The following is a 22,626-nucleotide window of genomic DNA, read 5'->3' on the forward strand; positions in this document are numbered from 1 at the left end:
AGCCATATGGTTATCTTTACGTGTAGGTCTGCGGAGTACACAGCCACTTAGATGTTTATTTGAAGAGCCATGTTTGAAGCTGCCTCTCTACCCACACGCCAAGAATATTCTTCGAGATATATACACAGCACGATCTTCTATTCGATTTTATTAGGTTTTAGGATTTTCAAGAGTCTGCAGATTTGCGTGATAAGTACTTCTTGAATGGAGTTAATCGATCGACATCATAATTTTCGACCACATTATAAAATTATAAGAAAAAATTCTTTCCTCCAAAGTCTACTAATACAATTTATTCTTATACATTTCATCTATTCTATTCATTCACACATTTGGCTTCTATTACGATATCTCATACAGTTTTAGCGCTACAATAAAAACAATTAATTTAACAATAATTGAAAATAATATCTTACTAATTTATTTGTTGTAACAATAATTTTTATATTGCGGAATCTTGTTGTTGCATTCTTTTATAAAATATTTACTTTGATTTATTGTATAACTATATTGTAACTATATATTAAGTTAATTAAATATTTTTCTTATTTACTTTATTATATAATTATGAATAAATAATAAATCTTTATAGAATACAGAGTTTATACGTTTTGTGGTCAATTATACAAGGCGTAACTTCTCGAAAGCATAATCATTCCTTCATAGAGTTTGTCTGTTTCAAAGTTGTTCTCCATCGCATCGAATATTAAAATATTCCGTTTGGGGCGGTTTAGTTTCTGTAGGCTTTGCAGATTCTAGAAAAAGTAATTAATAATAAAGTAATTGTTCGCTTAATTAGACATATAGTTTGATTATAAAAAATTATAAAAAGTGCAAAAAGATCTTGCAATAAAATAATAATTTAATGACAAATAATTACTTCTCTATAGTAGTTATACATTTAATCGAAGAAATAACATAATAAAAATTTATAATAAAACTATAATAAATTGATTTTGCAACCATGAAAACGAGTTAATTAAATAACCGCTAAGTATATATTTTAATATTGTTCAGTTTAAACGTAAGAAATTTGATCATAATCGTTACCGAGAATATGAGGACATTTCCGTTTCCGTTGGCCGTACTATTGCGACGAATCGCTGTAATTATTAGTGTAAGGAGATAACCACCGAATGCGAGAAAAGAGAGCGCAGTTACTGCCAATTGAAAGATCTTTGAAATCTTCGTGTCTTTGCCTTTTTCATCATAGTGTTCCTCATGTCGTCTCATAGGCTTTTTGCTATTTCTCTTCAATGCCACCGGCAAAGCCATTGGCAGTGTCAACGGTAATCTTCTGCCGTACATATCGATATCTTCATTTTCATTTTCGTTAACATCTATAAATAATATAAAAATAGACAACTATTATTACATATTATTATATACCTATATATATCTTGCACATGTATATCTTCAATATTATCTTAAAATTTACCATTATTATTTGCGAGGGAAGATCTTATGTGAATCAGTTTATCCATTGGTAATTCACTCAAACTGCGAATCTCATTGAGATATAAAGATGAAGGATCTCCAGATGTCATTTTTAAAATGCAAAATGCATAAAATATTAATAAACCGCAAAACATAGCTGACTGTTCTAAAATTTCTGGTTATTAAGACATAAATATGTATTCGCACTTTAGTTTTATCATAATTTTTTAAACATATATTATAATAACTTATATATTATATTAACTTACTTTTAATAGCAGAAAAAATAGACACTTATTTTAAATATTTCAATTTGAAGGAGTACAAAAATTACGTATTTTTTATAATATTAAACACTTTCCGTACAGATTCTTCAACTATGGCGATAATAATAAGCTATATAAATTTGGAATGTTACGTCCAACACTTTTGTCACTCTGGTCAACTTTTTCACTGACTTCTAACAGGAACACGACTAAATGGTGATGTGAAACACGGATGCGGTTTTCTTGCGCTTGGCTGACGAAGCAAGAAGAGTGACAATCACATAACAGGCAACTCAACGGGGACTATGTCGGAGACGCAACGGAATAGAAATAAAAGCATAATTAACGCAAAACATCCGTTATAAACTGTTTTACCAAGATCCTTTAGTGGGTAGTAGTCTCAGTATTGTTCAACAGTTTGATTCGACGAAATGTCTAGCGTTTCGTGTTTTCTCTTTTGTGTTCTTTGTATAACTATATTTGACAAAGTGCAACTCACAAAAACCGAAGGTGAGTTTATTTTTCCTCTGAAGAATTAAGCTCTCGTTAAACTGTCCCTTTGAGGGGTATCTGCTGGTATCAAAATTAATCGTTGTATAAGAGTAAACTTTTAATTACAGATGTTCTGGATAAGATAAAGGCAGGATTACAGTATGCAAGTAATTATCTGGAAACGGCAAAAGATATTGCAGATTTGGTGTCCAAGAGTTTAGGTCATAAGCAAAAACAAAAACGAGGAGAAGATGGAAATGATGAAAAACAATCGTTTGGTCCTTCAAATTTCGTTTCTGCTTTCTTTCGACTCATTGGATTTGATTCACAAAAAGTCGCAGCAATCGCAGTTAATAGTGTTGTATTTCTTGCACAGATGGTAAGTATACATGGCATATATCTATATGTATATATGTATATGGTCAGAGATGTATGTATATACTATAAATTGTTTACCATGTGTATACACATGGTGTGTAATGTATACACATTTCTTTAATATATCGGATACGTAAAATTTCGGAAACGTTACGATTATTTCTTTTAATAGATAGGTACGCTTTTTGGACTGAAATCAACGCAAAATAATATTGCCAGAAATAAGGATGGCGAAGAACTGGCTTGGGATCCTTTAAAATTTACTTTGGAAAATAAAAATGAAAATGTAAGTTGTTACAAATATGAAATATATATAAGAGAGAGAGAGAGAGAGAGATTTCAATTTTGATTTAATAACAAACAAAAAAACTATTTAAAATTAATATAATTAAAATTATAAGATTACAATATTTACATTTGAGTGTTTTAATTATATGTACACATATACATAACTGAGATATATTTGTAATTCAAATATATTAATAAAGCGTAAAATTTTTTAATTATGTTTAATAGATTCGAAATTTAGTTAATCAAGCAAGGAATCCGAATCTACCGAATCAGTTAATAGCGAGAATGACTGGTTCTGATTCTGCTTGCATTCGATTATTATTATGCAAATCATCTCCGATCATAAAAGCAGCGCAAACCTCTCTCAATAATAAATTGCAGAATTATATGCATCGAATGATTGCGTGGTTACCATCTAAAAAGGAATTTGAAAGAAACGGCGACGAATGTGAAGAGAAGCATACTGATTGCCGTTTATTTTTGTCGTAATAATTATTACCATTTCAAGAAAGTTATAGGAAACGATGAAATATTCGTATTAGAAAAGTCAGATATATATTTCTGTTAAAGTCAGATAATAATTATTTCCACCAATGTTTTGCAGATATAATTGAGTTTTTTTCTCTTTTATATTACAGACTAAAATGTTTCGAAAATTAACGATATTTTTACTCTTTGCATAAAAAAAATATCCAACGCAGAAAATATTATTAATTGGAATACGCATGCAATTATACGTGTATATATATATATATATATATATATATATATATATACACATGTGCAAATTGATTTTGCATTGATTCCTATTATAATGTTGCGGAGAAGATTTACACTGTTATATTGGTACATCGTATAAGCACAAAATACGCGACAATGATTGCACAATAGAAAGTAGAAATAACGTTACTTGTAAAGATAAATCACATAAATATCACAATGTGCACTAATTCGCTAATTAATAATAAGACTTCATTTAAATACATAAAAACATATTTGCGATATAATAAGGATGGTACTAATACAAACAGTCTCTACACTTTGGAATCTAGAATTTTATTATATCCGTACTTAAAATTATAATTAATCTTTTAACTTATATGAACAATAAAATATATAATCTGTCTTTTTTCCCTTTCTCTCTTTCATTAATATAGATTAATGTTTTAATCTGTCTACGGTCGTTATAGTTACATATATAAATTATTCTGTATTAGTAGATTACTGACACACGCATAATGTCGATTACATAATATCAATTTCAATAATCTTAAGTTTATATAACAATAATAACAGAAATATGAAAATTGAACAAAATATTATATACATATAAATATAATTGTATATTTTATATAGATTGTCTATTCATATTGCTCATTTTTCGTATATTAATGTTAAAAATTCTCATCAAGTTATCATTGATGACTGTCTTCATTAATGAGTGGCACAGAAGTAAATTACCAAAATTTGTTATATTATTTTATATGATATCTTACATCTGAAATACGCACATCTTTTACATATATTCATCATAATTTATTTCAATTAAAAAAAAAGTTGTTTCTTATGACTTAAAATACTATACTATTTGTATAAGAGCTGTGTGTATATACTTACGAGTAATTATATAATTTAAATAAAATAATATTTTGCCTACATATAGATTTATAGGTTTCAAGTTTTAATACATTATAAGAATTATGTAAAGTATAATTATTTAATCAACTAGACATTATATCTATATTTCAAAGTGCGCAAACGTTAACTAATTTATATCATATATTTAATGAGATCACGATATTGTGACACAATTTATAAATATTATATGTTTATATGTTATCGTCTTTCTCTAAAAGTTGATTATAGTCAATATATGATCGTCATTGGAAATTCGATCGACCAACAAACATTTGACATATATTCAACTTATTTAGTAAGTAATTTACGCGACCTATACACGACGTTTATCGTTATCCAATTAAGAGAAAGTTTTGGCATTTGAAAAATGACTGATTAAGTATATAGAGATATTTTGCTAAGATTATGCGCGATTTTGCTAAAATTGTTCTGAAAATAATAGTAATGTCTTTTGTAAGTATTTCTTTTTTGCAAAGTATACGACATAAATATTAAAAATTTGATTTAGTAGAATTAAGATACAAATTATAGAAATTTGCAAAGTATTCTACAAAGTATTACGATTGAGTATTTACGTTTTTGATTTAAGTTCCATAAAATCACAATTAGTAGTTGGAATATCGCGCGTCACTACGATATACCACAAATTTTCTTTAAACGCAGTTAAGAGTTTTACACTAATATATGTGTAATATACTATGTATATATATATATAATTATATATAAGAGTTATATTCGTTATATATTACAACATGTTACATACTAATTAAGAAATCGATCCCGAAAATATAGAGAGAGAATCAACAGAAAAAAAAACCACGGGTCGTTTATTATAATATGTGTCGTATCGCACCAATATATAACGTCAAAACCTGGAAATATTTATTTACAAAAGAGACTATCCATCAAAAACCTCATTCATATAAATATGCATATATGCACCAACCCTATATCATTAATTTACAAATCTTTTACTTACAATGTAATATAAAATTTAATAATCAAAAGTGTTTATTATTATCCATGGATATACTAATGTACAGGTGATTAAGTGTATATAAAACAATTGAAAAAACTGGAAGACAAAAGTGAAAACTAAGTTTCTTTAATGGTTTTTAATTTTACCATATAGTAATATACGTTTTGTAATATTTGGCTTTCGAAAGAATTCGTCAAGAAAACAAAAGTCTTGCTAGGCGTAGCTTTTATTGAAATCGGTGTACTTGGACATTTCTATATATTTTTTTACTTGTATTAGATATGGCCTCTCGATCTCTGTAGGTATATGACAAAATATAATTACATAAAACAATTATGCTAAAACTGCTATACTGTCAATTAAAGTTTGGAAAATTCTTAATCAAAATTATTAATAAAAGTGTTTCAATTTTTATCAAAGCGCGATCAATTAAATCTCCATGATTTAAACTTAAATTATTATAATTGCTACTGTAAATGGCTATTGTAGGTGTTACATGTTAATTATCACGTCCAATTTCCTTCTCGTCTATATATATGTGAATTATCAATTGCAATAGTATACATATATTCTTATATTCTTGAGTTCAGTTTTGATAATTTAGCAAAGAGAGAGAAACAAGATTCGGAGCAATAGGCGAGCGCAGATTTGAGTTTTATATAAATTCGATGCATTTATGTTTCAAATAGAATTATTTTCAATTATTAAGAGAGAGAGAGTATATAAAATCATTTTCAACGAATTCTTAATCGTAATTCATGTAAAATAAATTAACTGAATAAATAAATTGCGAATTAATAAATATATTATTCTATAAAGATATTAAAATACGTAAATATCGCTTAATTAAGTAATGACAATGCTATACCCTTAATTAATCATCAATTCAAAATTATTTGAGAATACGGATTAACTTGAAAAAAAAAAAAAAAAAAAAAATGGGATAAGAGATTTTTTAGACGTAGACCTTTAAAGAGTCGCCTGACCAGGACTAATCAAATCAGTATTTTCAACGCGAGCTTGGCGTAGCCAATCCCTGAGATTTCTGGTCCTTTCCATCAAATTCGAGGGGTTCCTCTCGACTGTACCAACGCTGGTGCTGAAGCCGCTATTAGGGCCATACTGAGCGATAATGTTTTGAGTTGTGGTAATAGGAGGTTGTGCAGCGGTTAATTGAGATAGGATGTTAGATTGTATATTGGGCGTACCAAAGGCACCTAAAGAAAATAGAGAAGTTGCTCATATTCGCAGTTTCTTATAGATAGAAAAAATTCTTATACTAAAAAAATATTTTGCACTTTATAAAAAATTATTTAAATTCAATCACGTAAAAAAAATAGAACACCTTATTATTTTATAGTACTAATTTAAAATATATGTATATTAATACAATATGATATAAATTAATTTTGAAAATATTTATTAACATTGGTTTATAACACAGGCTTGCAAATTTTGACGTTTTTTCTGCGGTCTGGAAAAGAATAGTGATTTCTTATATAGGTTTTTACGTGCTGAATCCAAATCTGCAAGCAAAAGTGTCCAAAACGCGTTTTGACCATTTTTGAAAATTCATAGCTGACGAACTTGATGTGCGAAAGACTTTTAAAATGTCTTAAATTAAAACTTGAACATTATACTTTAATATGAGAATGTCAAATCTTTTACTGCAGGTACCATTTGTAGGGATACGTTCCAAGCGCACGCGTTATACGTAGACGTGCCTTCTTTTGGTGTGCGTATTCCCATCACCCGACTTTCGGGTGAGCCGTGTTTTCATTTTGGCATTTATGACGAGAATTCTCCTGAGGTTTATTGATTTTTCGCGCATACAACTGCGCAAACGGATCTATGAGCGAATAACATTTTTTAAATATTTTCCAATAGAAACAATTATTGTTTACACAAATAAAATAAATAATTTTTTACAAAGTATAATCTTTTACTCCCATGTATTAAATTCTATTGAACATTTATACTATTTGTAATGGTTTTGTAGAGGATATCAGAATAGTAGAGCGTACACCAACCTTTAAAAACAAAGCGCGCCTAAGATGCGTCTTGGTGGTGCCTATGGGGTAAAAAATTTGACATTCTTATATTAAAGTACAATGTTTCAAGCTTTAACTTAAGACATTTTAAAAGGCTTTTGCACATCGGGTTCGTCAGCTACAAATCTTCAAAAATAATTTTAAAAAACGCGTTCTTGGGGGAGCGTTCTTGGGACTCCATTTTTCTAAAGAAACTGGCGTGATAGGACATTGTTGCAGATTCGGATTCAGCGCACAAAAAACTATAAGAAACTATACGGTTCTTTTCCAGACTGTAAAAATTATGCAGACTTGTATAAGTATAATATAACCTTAAACTTTTGTATAAATTATATTCTTTTTCTTTACCTTGCATGCTGTTAGGCTGCGTGGTGAGATGATGAAACCGTAACCAACGCAAATAAGAGTACATAAGAGTCGGTGTTGGAGATATGTTACTGTCTTGACGTTTGTTCAAGACATCCCAAATCTCTCGTATTTCTGAGTTCAAGTTCTCTAAACTCGCAATAATTTCAGTAGATTCTTGATAATGGTCTGGCTTATCTAGATTTCCAACAACAAACTATACAATGTAATGCAAATTTACGTTGTTCATTATACATATAACAGTTATGCATTGCATTTCATATAATTGTATATTTTATCTCTTCTCTATCTTATTGTTAGTGAAATATATGTGTGTGTAATTTTTTCATTGTTTCTCTCTATAAAATTGACAATGATAATTTATGAAATAAATTTATCAAATATAACTACACAAACAGCACATATTTATGTCTTTTTTATTTTTAACAAATAATTGAACTAATAAAATTTAACAGTACAGAGAAAATGATAAGCGTTTTATTTGAATATCAAATAATAGGAAGTATTACGTATTACAAATTAAAGAGTAAAGTAATTTTTACTCATTATTATTATTATTATCATTATTATTATTAATACGAAGGTTTTATCTGTTTTTAAAGTTTATAATATATATGTAACAATAGTTTAATGATAATTAAAAATATTTGCAACTCACCTATAAAAGTATCAGTTCCTAAATCAGTTGAGCTGAAACCGCTGCTGGCACTTGACATGTCGCTTAGTTCGTCATTTTTAGCATCGTTTTCATTTCGCTTGTCGTTTGCCACTCGCTCCAGAGATTGTTCCAAGTGTCTTAGATGAATGATTTTTTCACCTAAAAGACTTTTGGTGCGATGTAAACTCACCTCCATATCAGAGAGTTCGCGTTCCTCCTAAATAAAGACAAATATTCACACCCGTTTATTCCTAATAAAAATGATATTAAAAGTTTTCTATAAAAACTATATTGCTATATATATATATATATATATATATAATCATTCATATATAATATACAAAATCATTCATACACACACACACACACACACACACACACACACACAACAGTTATCTCTTGAGTTATATTTTCTTATATTATTAAAAACAATAGAGATATTTAAAATAATCGTATATCATGGGTACATCTTGCATAGATATTATATATTTGAACAGCGCAACTTGTTAGTTAGAAACGCACATTAAGAGACTAAGGACTTGTTAAGATGTATAGGGGAGACCGGGGCTAAACCGCCAGTTTTTTTTCGGTGCCGATTTTTAACAACAAAATAAATAATTTTAGTTAAATGTGGTATACCACTGTAAAGAGTGAACCTTTAGCTACAAAATTTATATAGGAAATTTTTATCTATGTTGCTTTGTTTAATTGGTATAGAGCAAAAACGACAACGGTGGAAAAATTGAAATCTCAAAAATGCCGGGGTTGAACCGCCACCCCCCCAGGATAAATCAGTTTCAGGTTTGATCGCCCATGAAATATTAGATATCTACACTGGATTCGTGTTCAGCATGCATTACTCTTTATAATCAGCATGCATTTATAATCACGTACCTCGAGATTTGGAGAGCAAATATTATTGCAGATATTACAAAATTTCCACGCGCAGAAAATTTCACTTTTCACCACGAAAACACGTTTGCCTCCGTAAAAATCATAACACGGCAGGTAACCTGCCGAAACTCCGTTGGTCACATGGGTACCATAAGCAGCGTTTACAATGTTAATAGCGAGTTCGCACAATATACAGGTTCCGAGATATTTGATTTGGCGGTTCAACCCCGTTGGCGGTTTAGCCCCGGTCTCCCCTAATTTGTGCTTTAAAGCTATATTTCTTTGTAACAAACTATCATTTTTGTCTTATAATCGACAATTATACGAATTATGCGATACCTGCACCAGTTGTTCCAGAGTGGCTCTCCCGCTCCGTTGTTTCCAAGCTCTTTGCCTACCCTGAAAGGCACTTTTTTGTTGTCTCAGCGCCTCGCAAGCCCTTCTTACCGAATCCTTCTCCACATGCATCCGGTGTCGGAAGAATTCTAGCTCCGAAGAGGCATTCGCTGGCGCTGTGAAGGCAAGTACCGTGTGTTGCTTTCAATTTGAAGATCAAAGATCATAGCTAAGTTTTAAGCCCCAAATGTTTAAAGCTCGATATTAAGATGAAGAAGGTGATGAAGATGATGAATTTATGAAAACAACGTGCAAAAGCAAAAGAAAAACAGATGGTGCACTCACGGGTCAGAAGGATATAAGCCGTTAACCAAAGTAAAGTGTATATAATCCTACGAAAAAAGGAAATAATAAAACACAACTGTGATTACGCTGTATCGATAAAAATAATAGATACAAGTAATAGATACGGTATACAACAGTTTCGCTTAAGAAAATTAAAGTTTGTTTGTCGTGTTATTTACACATTTGCAGAATCAAGATATGTAACTAATAATAACAATTTTATATATACTGTGCTAGAAAATAGAATATTTAATAGAAAAAAAAATATATGTAATTAATTGGAGATAATTGTAATATATATTATCTTGTGAATTATTTGGTGATGTATCGTAATAGAGATAGAAATAGAAAGTATAATGTGATCAACAAGTGATATTATATATAATAAAATTAATCTCAAAAAGTATACATATGTATAATATGCACAAAAGTACCCTTATTTACAATTGTTCAAATACATATAATTATATTTTCTGAAATTCAAGATATTGTTATTATTTATTACATACATAACATATTTTAAAACATAACGTTCAGATCACATAAAATCTACATTCTTTAAATACTATCTACGAGATATTCTAAAATATGTAAAATATTTCTTTTATATCTGAAATTAATCAACTCTTTTTATAATTGTGCATTAATATATTCTTATTGTTCAAGTTTTTATATTTATATAAGAAATATATTTAAAAATATAGAGAAGAATTTGCACGCTTCGCCCATGAAAAACAGTGAATTTTTATTTCTGGAAGGGGTTGCATATCACTCATTAAAAATGCGCGATACAAATATTGTTTTTTAAACTGACTTGATTTTTACCTGATTTGATTTAAATCTAAATTAGATGTTTAGGGATTTCACAAGAAAAGTTTATATTCGCTTGAAAAAGAAGTAAGGTATCCCTCGGACAATATGTACGGATATATAACGCGCGAGATAAGTTTAAAACAATCACCTTTATCTTGGAAAGGATATCGCACTGTATAGGCCGTTTCGTTGCTCGGTAGTTGGTCACCGAGATCTTCCAGCTTCTTCAGCTGTTTTCTAATGTTCTCCACCGGATTTTCCACATTGTTGTTATTACTACCGCTCGAGCGACCCGCGCTCGAAGTAGCTTTCTTACTGAAGCTCTTCTTTTTCTTCGTTATCATGTTAGTGTTCGTCTCGCTGGCGGTAGTAGTATCGTCGGATTCTAATTTTGCTGCACTTTTCAAGCCAGCAGCGGCGGATGCGTGTTTCTGAAACCCCGCGGCCGCTTTCTGACTCCTTGAATTTTCCGGATCGTTTTGCTCTTCGACTTGTTCACTCGCGCTTTGGCTGTCCTGCGATTTCGCGTTTGTTACTGGACTCGAGCGCGCGTTCTTCAGCGGAGTACTGCGAGCACGATTTAAGGCCTATAGCCAGACATTAGGGCGAATCGTATGAACATGACGGAGTACCTTCACAATCTGATCGTGTTCTTAACAAGGACATATTATTGCGCGCCGCGCATTGCCTCGACGAATAAAGACTGACGATATAGACTGCGAAGGTACTAATGTGAAGGTATACTAATGTGATATCGAAAATGAACGTGCAGCAACATTGGTGTTTTGACATAGAAACTAGCGAGAATATACGTATTTATTAATTATTACACAAGTCAATTATCTCCTTACCGAATTGATTTATAATACGTGTAAGAAAGAATATACGGTTCCATTTACAAAAAGGTAAAGATTGCATTATTTCTATATCTTCTTTGGATGATTCGGACGAGATTATTATTTCATAAAATGTCTAAACGAAAATCATAAGAAAGAGTTTTGTTGCTATCGCTAATAGCTTTAGAGTTTAGAGAAAACGATGCAATTTAAATAAATGTAGCGTTAACATTTAAAAGTCTCGCTAATTACTTTAAAAACATCAAGTAATTAAGTGATCAAGTATAATAATAAGGGCAGAAAATATTAATGAGATGTAACATGAAATGGCATGCTTGTGCTATACGCCGAGCGTGCGCTTATACTAAAAATTGCAGATGTTGATTATTGCACGCTGTTATTGTTAACAATAAATAATACTGTACATTAAATGTATACTTGCTGAAATAAATCAGCAAACTGAAGTAAATAAAAGTAATTACTATTTGATTTCACCATCATCATTTAAAACGTGCAGTCACTATTTAATTTAATAGATTATAATTATATAAGAATAAGATAGATATTATTAATTTAAATTAATTTAAATTTCATCTCTTTATCTATCAAGTCGTTCAGTCATTATTATAAAAGAGAAAGAGACCGCTGTGTGTGTGTGTGTGTGTGTGTGTGTGTGTGTGTGTGTGTGTGTGTGTGTGTGTGTGAGACTGAAGAGTGAGAAGAAAGTCTCTAAACTCTTTAAACAATATTATTAGTGCTAAACTTCTTTTCCACTATATACATATAATTAGCTTATTTCAACGTGTGAACGTTCAATATACTCAAGATCATGAGTCTCGATCGACTCCACTTGTATTGAGAAAACTCACTTTTGTTCCGACGAATCGGTCTTGTCTGTCCTCGTTCTAGTGGATGTCGATCTTTCTGTTTCCGAGGCCGTGGTATATCCCTCCTTTCTTCTGCTTCTTCTTTCGACTGCGAGGCGAACATCGTTCTTCAACTTCATATACTTCTCCTTGAGCGCCGTATACTTATCCTGCAGCAACCGTTTCTCGCAACGCATCTTTTCAAAGTCGATACTTTCTTGTTGAAGAGCCCGCTCGGTCTGTTTTCTTGTTTCCTTCTCGGCGTCCCGTGCAAAATCTGCGCGGATTTCCTCCAGCCGCTCTTTGTACATCTTACGAGCGAGAGCTTCCTAAAATTCAGCAAATAAATTATTTTTATGTATTTTCTCGATCACAAGTGATCCAAAATCTGTTAAAGAATGTATATAAATGTACAAATTTTTGTATAATATATAAATATGTATATATTATATACGTATTATATATATATATATATATATATAGATATATATATATATAATAAAAAAAAAATAAAAAAAATTATACGTATATAATTATTAGATTTAAAGGAAGATTATTTGTAGTATTAAAATCTTTTTGTTACAATAATAAATTTTTTATTTTTGAAAACTGACACATTGACCATTAACAAATCATCTCTTACACATTTAATATATACAGTACATATTATATACTTACGTCCATTCTAAAATCGCGAAGAATTTCGGCCAAGCACTGCTCGTGATCCTCGGTAAATTTAGTGATTTTTTCTCGTTGTTGTATTCTCAATTCGTTTCTTAAATCTTCAAATTCCTTTTCCAGCTCTTTTTTTAAGGTTTCGATTCTTTCGGTATGTTGCTTTCTCAGCTCATATTCGTTCAGCTTTGCGAGCTTTTCTTCACCAAGGTCACGTTCGTGCTCATTCTCTAGCTTGCCCATCTCCTGACTCCTCAACTCCAAAAGTTCCCTCTTTCTCTCGTCGAGTTCCGTCTTTAGATTGGCCAATATTTCTTGTCTCTCTTTTTCATAGCAGACTTCTAGTTCCGTTCGGACCTTGCTCAAATTTTCCATTCTAGCTTGATCCATTTCAGTGATTAATAATTGTATCTCCTGCTCTTCCTATGAAAAATTATAATAGATTCTTGATGAATAAAATTTTACCTTAAATTAACAAGATAAATATTTTTTTAATGTTACAATGAAAAAGAAATACCTTTTGTGCCATTCCCTGTTTCATTTCTTCTAATCTTTGATCCAAAAACTGCTGTATTAAAATCTTCTGTTGAGCAAAATTTTCCTCAAGTTCCTTTTTCTTTTCCCGTAACTTAATATCGAGTTCGATCCTGAAAGCTTCAATCTCTTCCTCGTGTTCTCGATTCATTTTCATTTTCATATCGTCAATACTTGAAGAGTATTCTAACTTTGGTCGAACAAATCGCTCCTTCTGCGCGTAATTCTGATTGAATCTCGACATATCAGATGACTCATCATCTTCGAGTTGTCGATTTGACAAGCGATTTGTCATCGCGTGTCTTGCTCTTTCAATAATTAATTTTGTTTTGCGTATCTCATCGGAATCGCTGCTTTTTGCAGTGCTGCAATCTGTTTCGCTTTTTGACACTATATCAATGTTTTTCACTTTTTCACCTAATTTATTAAATAAAAAATCAAAGCTATTATCTCTTTCTAGAGTATTATTCGTCATTTGACTACGATGTTCGTTTTCCGAAACGTTCTGTACGAGAAATCTCTTGCCAACTATTTTTGCGTTTTTTGATATGGATTCAATTTTATCTACAGACAAATCCATTTTATCCTGCTCCTTCTCGTTAGAATAGCCGTTCTTGTCGTCATTGTTGTCCCCAAAATTTTGCGAAGTTGACGTCCACGGAGATGGGATGGTACCAGTAATTTTATCGCTGATTACAGCCGATATCCGTAGATTCTTATCTTCAGATTCGGAGTCCCAATCGTCCTCAGATTCTGAATACGTGAAATTGATGTTGAACTCCTTTTCTAAGTCAAAGCGCACGCTTTTGCGTTCCTCATCCAATGGTCGATCGTCTATGAACAATGGAATAAAAGTCAGATTACAGTGGCAAAATTATATTAATACTAATTCAAGGATTTAAACAACACTTGAGGTGTTTATTTTACACGCTTAAATTATTATCTTCTTGCTTTTACTTATCGTGATATATACAATACATATCTTTGTTTTTAAACAGTATCAAGATGTTTCTACATTTGCAAATAAACGTAAGTATAATAGTATTTACCTTATAGAATAAATATAAAGAAGAGAAAATATTCTAAGAAATTATTTAGATATATATATATATATATGTACACAGTTTTACCATCTTCAAGTTGTTTCTCCCTCAGAATGGATTTGGGTCTGTCACCAATAGCGTTATTGGTTTCGTCAGAGATTGTCAATGCCCGGAAGTCCTCTAACTTGCCGCCATCTTGACTAGGTGTGGTATCTCTACTTCTGTTACTTTTTAGAAACATTGAACCACCACCACTAAGAGTTAACTCCTTTTGTTGACCCAACTGACTTGGATGTTTCTCTTTGTCGAATTTCTCAAGTTTCTCCGGTCTGGACAACGTACTGGCGCTGAGTTTGTCAATGTCGATTATGTTCTCTTCTGAACTGAACTTGCTGGAAAGTTGTTCCCAATCTTTCTCATGCCATGGACTCAGCGACTCAGATCTCTTTAGTACTTCTTTGAGATCAAGCTCTTTCTTCATCGGTGTTGTCGTGGTTATTGCAGTCGCATCCCTTGTTTCGAGCAATTTAGGGCACTCATAAAACTTTGGGTCTTGAAATTTCAAGTTTGTATAATCCCTCGCGGCCCGATCGCTTGACAAGGAGATTACGTTGTCGGATTTTGAATCACTTTCCCTTCTTGATTGAAGCCTATCAAATGAAGAGGGACGATCCTTTCTGCGTGAACTGTCGATTTTTTCGACTTTCCGTAAAGGTGCCAGTTTCATAGGAATTTTAGTGCCTACCATGCCAGGTTTCGCATGGACAGTTTCTTTAACAGTTTCTTTTGGAATAATAGTTTCTTTTGGCAAAGTTGCGTCCTCATGAGACTCAAGATCTTTTGCTGTAGTCTTGGAATCTTCTTCTGCGACATTAAAAAATAATTTTGCCATTTCTGTTATGTTATTACTACTTTTTGTAATATATTTAATAGGCTCTTTTACTACAAAATATACTATTAATATAATGCTAGTAAATATATTAAAGTAGATATTGATGTTTTGGCACAAACATAAATGTAAACAGAGATAAGTGAAAAGTGTATGCAAGATTTTATACATAAAAACATAAAATTTCCGTTATTTATTAAAGAATAAAATTTTTGAAACGTACGAAATAATAAAATTGTCTACACCTATATATAAGGAATATTATAGAAAATTACTTGTTTTAGTTTCTGTTATAATTTATAATAGTATAATTATAAGAGTAAATAAAGAAAGTCAAAGATTAAGATTACAAGTGTCGAGAAAATTGCCATCGTTTTCCGCTGCAAAATGTATTAATTTTCAATCAAAGTTTTGTAAGCAGGAATTGAAGAAAAATTGTATCTTGACTTGACGATCACAGCGTTTGATTACATAATAAACATGATTATTGCAACAGTGAGGAACGACCGTATTCGAAGTCAGTAATATTCAAGGTCTTGTTAGAAGTTGTTAGTCATTTATGTAACACTTCTGAACTGCATAGTATCCGTTCATTGATTCGAGTGAGTTGATTCAATCTATCTGGGAAATAGATGTAGATAACATAACTATTATAATCATTAAGAACAGAAGTATTAAATTTACAATGCAATTATTAGGTACTAAACGGCTATTATAAACATAATAAACATAAATAGCATTTGGACTTTTATTTAACTTTTTCACATAATATTTTAATCGTTAAAGTTTATTCCACATTTTTCTAATATCAATAAATATGTTGATTTTTATGTAATTACAGTTTATACGAAAACTATGTACCTAATAATCTTATCTATATTAATAAGCTGTATAATTAAAGTGCTTTTGAAAGTAAAAACACACACACATATACATATACTTTTTCATAAAAACACTAAATACTACATATTTATTAAATAAGAAAGTTATTCCAGCAGTATCACAAAATTTCATACATGTTGAGAAGCAGTACATTAAATTCTCGCTAACGGCTGCAGCGCGATATTCATAATTGATATGTAGAAGAATCTAAAAATATGGTTTTACTTGTCGTAATTTTGACGCAAAGCCAAAGCATTGCACTGCCAAGTTGCACGATTTTACTGATTATTGTGAAGCATCCGGACGATGCGCGTCAACAGTGTTGGGTATTAAATGACGAGCGTATAGCACACGCGTGATTAACGTCAAATTGTAGATTTAATTACTTAATCTCCCGAGAATTGAAATAGTCATGATGAAAGCTTGTGGAAAACATCATTGCATTACGTTAATTGAAATGATATCAAGGCAGAGAAATGGTTTCTCGAAGTAAAACGCATATAAGATATAATTTTTACGAATAACAAGTTCAGTATTATATTTAATATTTTTTTCTCTAAAATTTTTGATATAAGATTTTAATACATTGTAATTTTATATAAATTGATCTTTAATTGTTTTTTAAGTAACATAAGTTTTTCTTTATTTTCAACGTCATGTTTACTAATAACAGTTTATTAAGATATTACGAATTAAAAGACGAAGAACCGTAAGCCCAAAGCTGTGTGTAAGATAAAGAAATAAAAATATAAAAAGATATGATTTATCGTCATAATTCTGTTCAAATAAGAGCTTTACAAAAAATATAATGAACATAAAATATTATGATGCATACCAAGGCTCATTTGCCTCTTATTGCCAGCTCTAGCTTGTTCCACGAGTTCTCTGTAAACTGCGTCTAGGGGATGTTCCCAGGTGGTGGTGCCGGTAGATGCCTGGTAATAATACCAGGCATCACTAGCTTCATGGAAACACGGAGACCATCCCTTAGGCAGGGCTGCCATAAGGCCTTCCCGGGCCAAGTCCAGAAGGTGTGGTTCCGCATCGGGATCAATTCCCAAACGTTTTGCATAATCCAGTAACTCTGGAATTATGTTGTTGTCTATTAAATTATTAGTACATCACTAAATATAATGTTGATCGTATGTATTATTAATGAGTCGATATCTGTCGTCAATATTTTAATATTATTCGAGATAAAAGAGAAACGCGTGAAAAAGTTGAAATTAATTAACAATGTACAACAGTAAGGTGGTTTCAATGCGTATAATATAATCACAATCAGTTTATTGATCGATAAAAGGATAGAAAATCTTCGATAAATTCGAGGTAATGTTAATTTAATTATTTACGGCATACAGTATTTTTATCCAGTACAGCATGATTTATTAATAATGCCCTTGTAAACTTTAATCACTAGAAAGTGGATCCCTGTATCTTATTATATCGAGCTCAGGTAAATTGTACAATTCATTGATCACACAGTTAACCGGGTTAAAAGTATTAAAGCGCAAAGTTACCTCCTTCCATGGAAACCGTTGCGATAGCGTGATGAGCTTATGGCCATTTAACATTATTCATTATTAAAGCAGACATTTTTCAATATAATAGGGTATTATTGTTTTACATTTACAAAATAGGAAAAATATTGATAACTAAATTTAATGATCGATTAATTATATCATTTAATCCGTCAATTACCTATAACCCGCTAATTAAAAATAGGATATATTGTAGTTTCAAAAATGATTTGAACCTTATATATTGTAAATCTTATAAAACAACATAAATTCTATTGATTTTTCGATTATTGTCTCTCTTAATTACCGAAATTTATAATGATTAAAAATAGTTGCGCGTATGCGCGTGATATATGTGAAAAGATATCATAAGTAAGAGTATATTCTGCGACAGACGAATTCTTCAATGTCACAAGAAAAATATAGGAAATATTACTTTTTAAATGTTTTTCATATCAAATCTATTATATATACTCTATGCTTTGTTTCTTAATTTTGCTAAATGTAAGTATAACAAATGTCCTTTCACATATATGTATGTCACAATATCAATATGTTCTAATATCCAGCAAAATAAAATATTTTGTAATATTTTAAAAAATATTTTAAAAGCAAAATCTGTTTAGGAAGATTTATATAAAACTTTTTACAAATTCCATTTGCGTGCAAATGACATATATATTCAACCCTTTTCACTATGTAGACCGGCACCCATCAGTCAACATAGCACCTGAAGCACTCTTCTACTCGAACTATCTTTTCAGAGGAATTAAAAGCGTTCAGAAATTCAGCCGGGGAACAAAAATGACCGCTGCCGCACCGGGAGCTTTAGGTCAAATGTTAAACGCCGTGAGGTTATCAATGTAAATATTTCTTCTGCCGTAAGGAGTCACGAGGAAGTACCACGAGCATAAAAGGCTTCAATAAAAAATTCCATCAGTCCCGATAACTGGACAGGTGGTGGTGGCTGCCGTATGGGGGCAAGTCGAGCTACCATCTGCCTTCGTACCGCTGGTCAAAGTGTTGGTCTTCATTTTGCCGGTTCGATCAATCACAATTCCAGCTACCGTAATAGGGTTGATCCTCACGAACGGAAGTTCTGGCTTGAAAAATCCTTGTTCCAAATTCTGCCAACGGTTTGAAAAATTTTGGCCGATAAGTAAGACGGGCTTACTCGACTGAAATGGCACAAAGACGGTCGAATACTATGACAAAACTTTCGCCGCACTGCGAATTATTGATTTTCCGGAGCGCGCTGGGAAACGGGCTCAGTATTCCCGCCAGGCGTGATGTAAATAAACAAGGTAACTTGCTGCTAGCTACTAGGTCTCTTTTACACTTTTCTTTACTTTTAGACCGATTTTGAATCGTGCATTTCTTTAGGAACGTCGCTTGTTTACTTCATTACGTTTTACACGGCTATGAGTTTTTTTGATTGCTTCTTATACTGTAAACCTAAAAAAGCGTTGATCGATAATTGTTACCCGAATGTACAAACTATTTGGAAATAGAAGAAACACAATTTGGAATTTAAAATATTTCTAATTAAACGAGAGGACTGAGAGGAGTTACAGTAAAGTGTCAACAAAATTAGGTACAATAATAAAGTAGTTTACAATTAGTAAGCAATTTTACATGAAAAGTTTGTCAGTTTTCATCATTTGTTTTTATATATTCAGAAAGACAAAACGTATCTAGCAATATAGTGAAATATAGTAATATTTTTACGCAAAAAAGTTAAGATGTCAAAATGTGATGAAACAGCTAGACGATGAGGCAAACGGAAAGAGATGAAGCGTATGTGTCTTGTAGGATATCAAAATGGAATCATCGTGGCCTAAATGTAATGATTCTATTGTAGTAGAGAGGATTATCCAGGCTTTATCGTCTAGTTTGAATCAAAGCGATAATTGACTCTCTCGTGCGCTTTGTACAATGGCCAAGTTTGTCGGTAATAATCTGCTACGTCTATCTGATTCGTTAGTCAAGTGTGCGCGATATACGACGAATCTTCCAATCGTCCGCGTTATAGATAACAGAGACAGATAATAGAGCTCTCACCCTTGACAAGAACCATGTTGACAAGAATTACGTATATCACAACAGACATAGGGCGTTACGGGAGGAAACGGTGGAATCATCACATCGATCAGTTTGGTACGTAATGAACGCCCTATTCCTAGATGAGAGCGTGGCTCCAATAACCGACCATGGTGGATTCGATCAATTGAATCCACCATGGTCAATGCGGCGATAAAGGAGGAGGAATGGGAGAAAACCTCTGAGAGGCTCTCTAGCTATTTCCACGTACCTTCGTTCGTCGGATGAGACGTCTCGTCGAAAACCTCCCTGCACACGATCGTAGCAGCGCTGTCTTGAGAAATGCTCATGCTAACGCTGCACCCCAACACCCCGTGAACGTAATGTTCGCATTACGCGGCTACGTTTTCCATATCCGTGCGATGAGCGAGATAATTGTGGTACATAGGGCCTGACTCATTTTTCCATATTAGTGCGCGATACGTACGCGCGCCTTTTGCACTGCGCGAAGCTCGTTCGTCGACGGTCAATGTTGAATTCAGCTATTCTGCTTGAACGTAGGCGGTGGTAGCAAAGTAAGAGAAGGGAGGATAGTGTGTGTGTGTGTGTGTGTGTACTGTGTGTGTGAGCCGCTGGTTGCGCCCCCCCGTTTGCCAGCTGCGGAATCAGCTGTCTGATAAGAAGTACTGTCAATGATAGTAACTTTTTTCTTATCATCGAGAAGCTCGTCAATAAAAGGCATCATATGATAAAACGCACGAAAACACCTTTTATGGAACTCCCGACTGTTCAAGATCGATTAAAGTATAGAATAGCTTTGAAACGTATCCTTACAAAGATAACCAATCATTTTTATCAGGTCTTTTAATCATCGGTCAATTTTATTAATAAGTTAATAATACAGTTTATATAATAGATTAAAAATAAGTATAAAATAATGCAAGTAAATATAAAAATAAAACCGAATAGTTTAAATTGTTAAGTTTATTACGTAAGTACAATTTATGGTATCATTTAATATTATATAACAGCAATACTTATAAGAAGAGAATAACTTAATTGAATTGTGCACGTGATTAAACTTTTTGCAAATAAAAAATCATATTTTAATAGAATATATTTTTGCCATAATAGTATTATAATTATTATTAAATATAATATTTAGCTTGTATTTCTAATAATAACTCTCTTTATATGTGTTTATGTATGTAATATTAATAAAGAGAAATATTTTCGTGTTATTATATTTTTACTTAAAACTTTTGAAACATCTACATCTTTATCGACTATAGATAATAAAGTTATACATATAGATATATAATCTGCGGATTTTTATTTATAATTTTTCAGAAATCAATTTAGATTTAAAATATTGACGAAAATAAAAGCGCAATGAATGGAAAAGGACTTTACTGCCCTGTGTTTGGAGGGTTGCATTAATTTTCTTTAAAGTGTAAGATATTTTAGGATCCTTATGCTCTAAAGGTATATTCAAATAGATACAAACGAACAAATATATATTTAATAAAATGTATAATAAAATGTGTATTATCATATTAGTATAATAATGTAATAACTTTACTGTATAATATTTCTAATGTAATATTTTTCTAATATATATTTAATGCAATATGATGCGCAATTTTATTCTTTAAATCTTAATTATACTTTATAGCACAGATTACATTAAAAATAGTATCTTTTATCTTTTTATCATAAGTTTCGTTGTAGTGTAAATACTGTTTAAATTAATAAAATTATAAAATTTACAATTATCTTTTACAAGAACAAAATTTGTTATAATTTAAAAGTAATTTTAAAAGTAATTAAACATGCGAAAAAACTCTAGCTAGTTAATATTATATTTATATCTACTTTACTATCAGCTGGTTAAAATAAAATGGATCACGGTTCTTAGTCCTAACGCATAGAGGAAGCAACTATACGGTTTTTTAACACTCGATAAAATATCTTACTTTTATAATTTTAATGCGATGATGTTAATCTTGTAAATTTCTGTAAATATTGTACGAAAAAGAAGAAATAAAGATTAAATCTGATATTATGTTCCTAATAGGACAAAGATCTATATTCTTAGAAAAGAAAAAGGAGAAATATTATCATATTGAATTGTTATTAATATTTATAAATAATAATTCAATTTTGCAAATTATTAATATTAATTTATTCCATCACTTTGAAAACATGAATTATATTTAATTAAGATGTTAAAATTATAATTATAATCGTATTGATATTTTATGTATATATATATATACAGGGTGGGAGAAAAGTATGGAAACCCTGAAAAATCTCGAAAACTATAAGTTTTACAGAAAAAATGTTTCAGACAAAAGTTGTTTGGTTTCGAGGGGGCCATAAGATGGTACCATTGGT

At 31.2% G+C, this 22,626-nt stretch overlaps 3 protein-coding genes and 1 long non-coding RNA gene across 5 annotated transcripts; 1 reads left to right on the plus strand and 3 right to left on the minus strand.

The window, feature by feature from the left end:
- Positions 1 to 278: 278 nt before the first annotated feature.
- Positions 279 to 2,372, minus strand: LOC139777802 (uncharacterized). The gene is made up of 3 exons (XM_071715425.1): positions 1,439 to 2,372; positions 1,051 to 1,340; positions 279 to 755 (listed from the first exon to the last, which is right to left on the minus strand). Exons 1-3 carry the CDS (start codon positions 1,590 to 1,592, stop codon positions 618 to 620), a joined length of 582 nt encoding a protein of 193 aa, XP_071571526.1. The 5' UTR covers positions 1,593 to 2,372; the 3' UTR covers positions 279 to 617.
- Positions 2,135 to 3,353, plus strand: LOC139777803 (uncharacterized). Its single transcript, XM_071715426.1, has 4 exons — positions 2,135 to 2,213; positions 2,324 to 2,578; positions 2,750 to 2,859; positions 3,090 to 3,353. Exons 1-4 carry the CDS (start codon positions 2,135 to 2,137, stop codon positions 3,351 to 3,353), a joined length of 708 nt encoding a protein of 235 aa, XP_071571527.1.
- Positions 2,540 to 20,780, minus strand: Cep164 (centrosomal protein 164). Of its 2 annotated transcripts, XM_071715423.1 has the most exons (11): positions 20,501 to 20,780; positions 17,505 to 17,753; positions 14,986 to 15,762; positions 13,839 to 14,689; positions 13,325 to 13,744; positions 12,650 to 12,975; positions 11,093 to 11,511; positions 9,790 to 9,962; positions 8,557 to 8,773; positions 7,881 to 8,075; positions 2,540 to 6,698 (listed from the first exon to the last, which is right to left on the minus strand). In XM_071715423.1, the coding sequence occupies exons 1-11, from the start codon at positions 20,577 to 20,579 to the stop codon at positions 6,451 to 6,453; spliced, it is 3,954 nt and encodes a 1,317-aa protein (XP_071571524.1). In that variant the 5' UTR covers positions 20,580 to 20,780; the 3' UTR covers positions 2,540 to 6,450. The 2 variants fall into 2 exon arrangements, with proteins under 2 accessions (XP_071571524.1, XP_071571525.1); XM_071715424.1 differs by lacking the exon at positions 2,540 to 6,698 and having other exon boundaries at positions 7,933 to 8,094.
- LOC139777804 (uncharacterized) lies at positions 6,885 to 7,871 on the minus strand. The gene is made up of 2 exons (XR_011719436.1): positions 7,512 to 7,871; positions 6,885 to 7,330 (listed from the first exon to the last, which is right to left on the minus strand). It is a non-coding gene; the product is annotated as an uncharacterized lncRNA (long non-coding RNA).
- Positions 20,781 to 22,626: the final 1,846 nt, after the last annotated feature.

The sequence above is a fragment of the Temnothorax nylanderi genome, unplaced genomic scaffold (genome assembly GCF_030848795.1).
Source record: "Temnothorax nylanderi isolate EJ_2023f unplaced genomic scaffold, tnyl_v1.0 TNYL_tig0163_pilon, whole genome shotgun sequence".
Classification (NCBI taxonomy): domain Eukaryota; kingdom Metazoa; phylum Arthropoda; class Insecta; order Hymenoptera; family Formicidae; genus Temnothorax; species Temnothorax nylanderi.

Excerpts from the sequence above, each read along its gene's own strand:
- LOC139777802 (XM_071715425.1), bottom strand. The coding sequence starts at position 1,592 with ATGTTTTGCGGTTTATTAATATTTTATGCATTTTGCATTTTAAAAATG. Across the intron at positions 1,341-1,438 it reads TTCCCTCGCAAATAATAATG|ATGTTAACGAAAATGAAAAT; the intron begins GTAAATTTTAAG and ends TATTATTTATAG. Across the intron at positions 756-1,050 it reads GAAATGTCCTCATATTCTCG|AATCTGCAAAGCCTACAGAA; the intron begins GTAACGATTATG and ends TACTTTTTCTAG.
- Cep164 (XM_071715423.1), bottom strand. The coding sequence starts at position 20,579 with ATGAGCATTTCTCAAGACAGCGCTGCTACGATCGTGTGCAGGGAGGTT. Across the intron at positions 9,963-11,092 it reads ATATCCTTTCCAAGATAAAG|CGCCAGCGAATGCCTCTTCG; the intron begins GTGATTGTTTTA and ends TTGCCTTCACAG. Across the intron at positions 8,774-9,789 it reads CTCTGGAACAACTGGTGCAG|GAGGAACGCGAACTCTCTGA; the intron begins GTATCGCATAAT and ends GTCTTTATTTAG.
- LOC139777803 (XM_071715426.1), top strand. The coding sequence starts at position 2,135 with ATGTCTAGCGTTTCGTGTTTTCTCTTTTGTGTTCTTTGTATAACTATA. Across the intron at positions 2,579-2,749 it reads ATTTCTTGCACAGATGGTAA|GTACGCTTTTTGGACTGAAA; the intron begins GTATACATGGCA and ends TTTAATAGATAG. Across the intron at positions 2,860-3,089 it reads TGGAAAATAAAAATGAAAAT|ATTCGAAATTTAGTTAATCA; the intron begins GTAAGTTGTTAC and ends TATGTTTAATAG.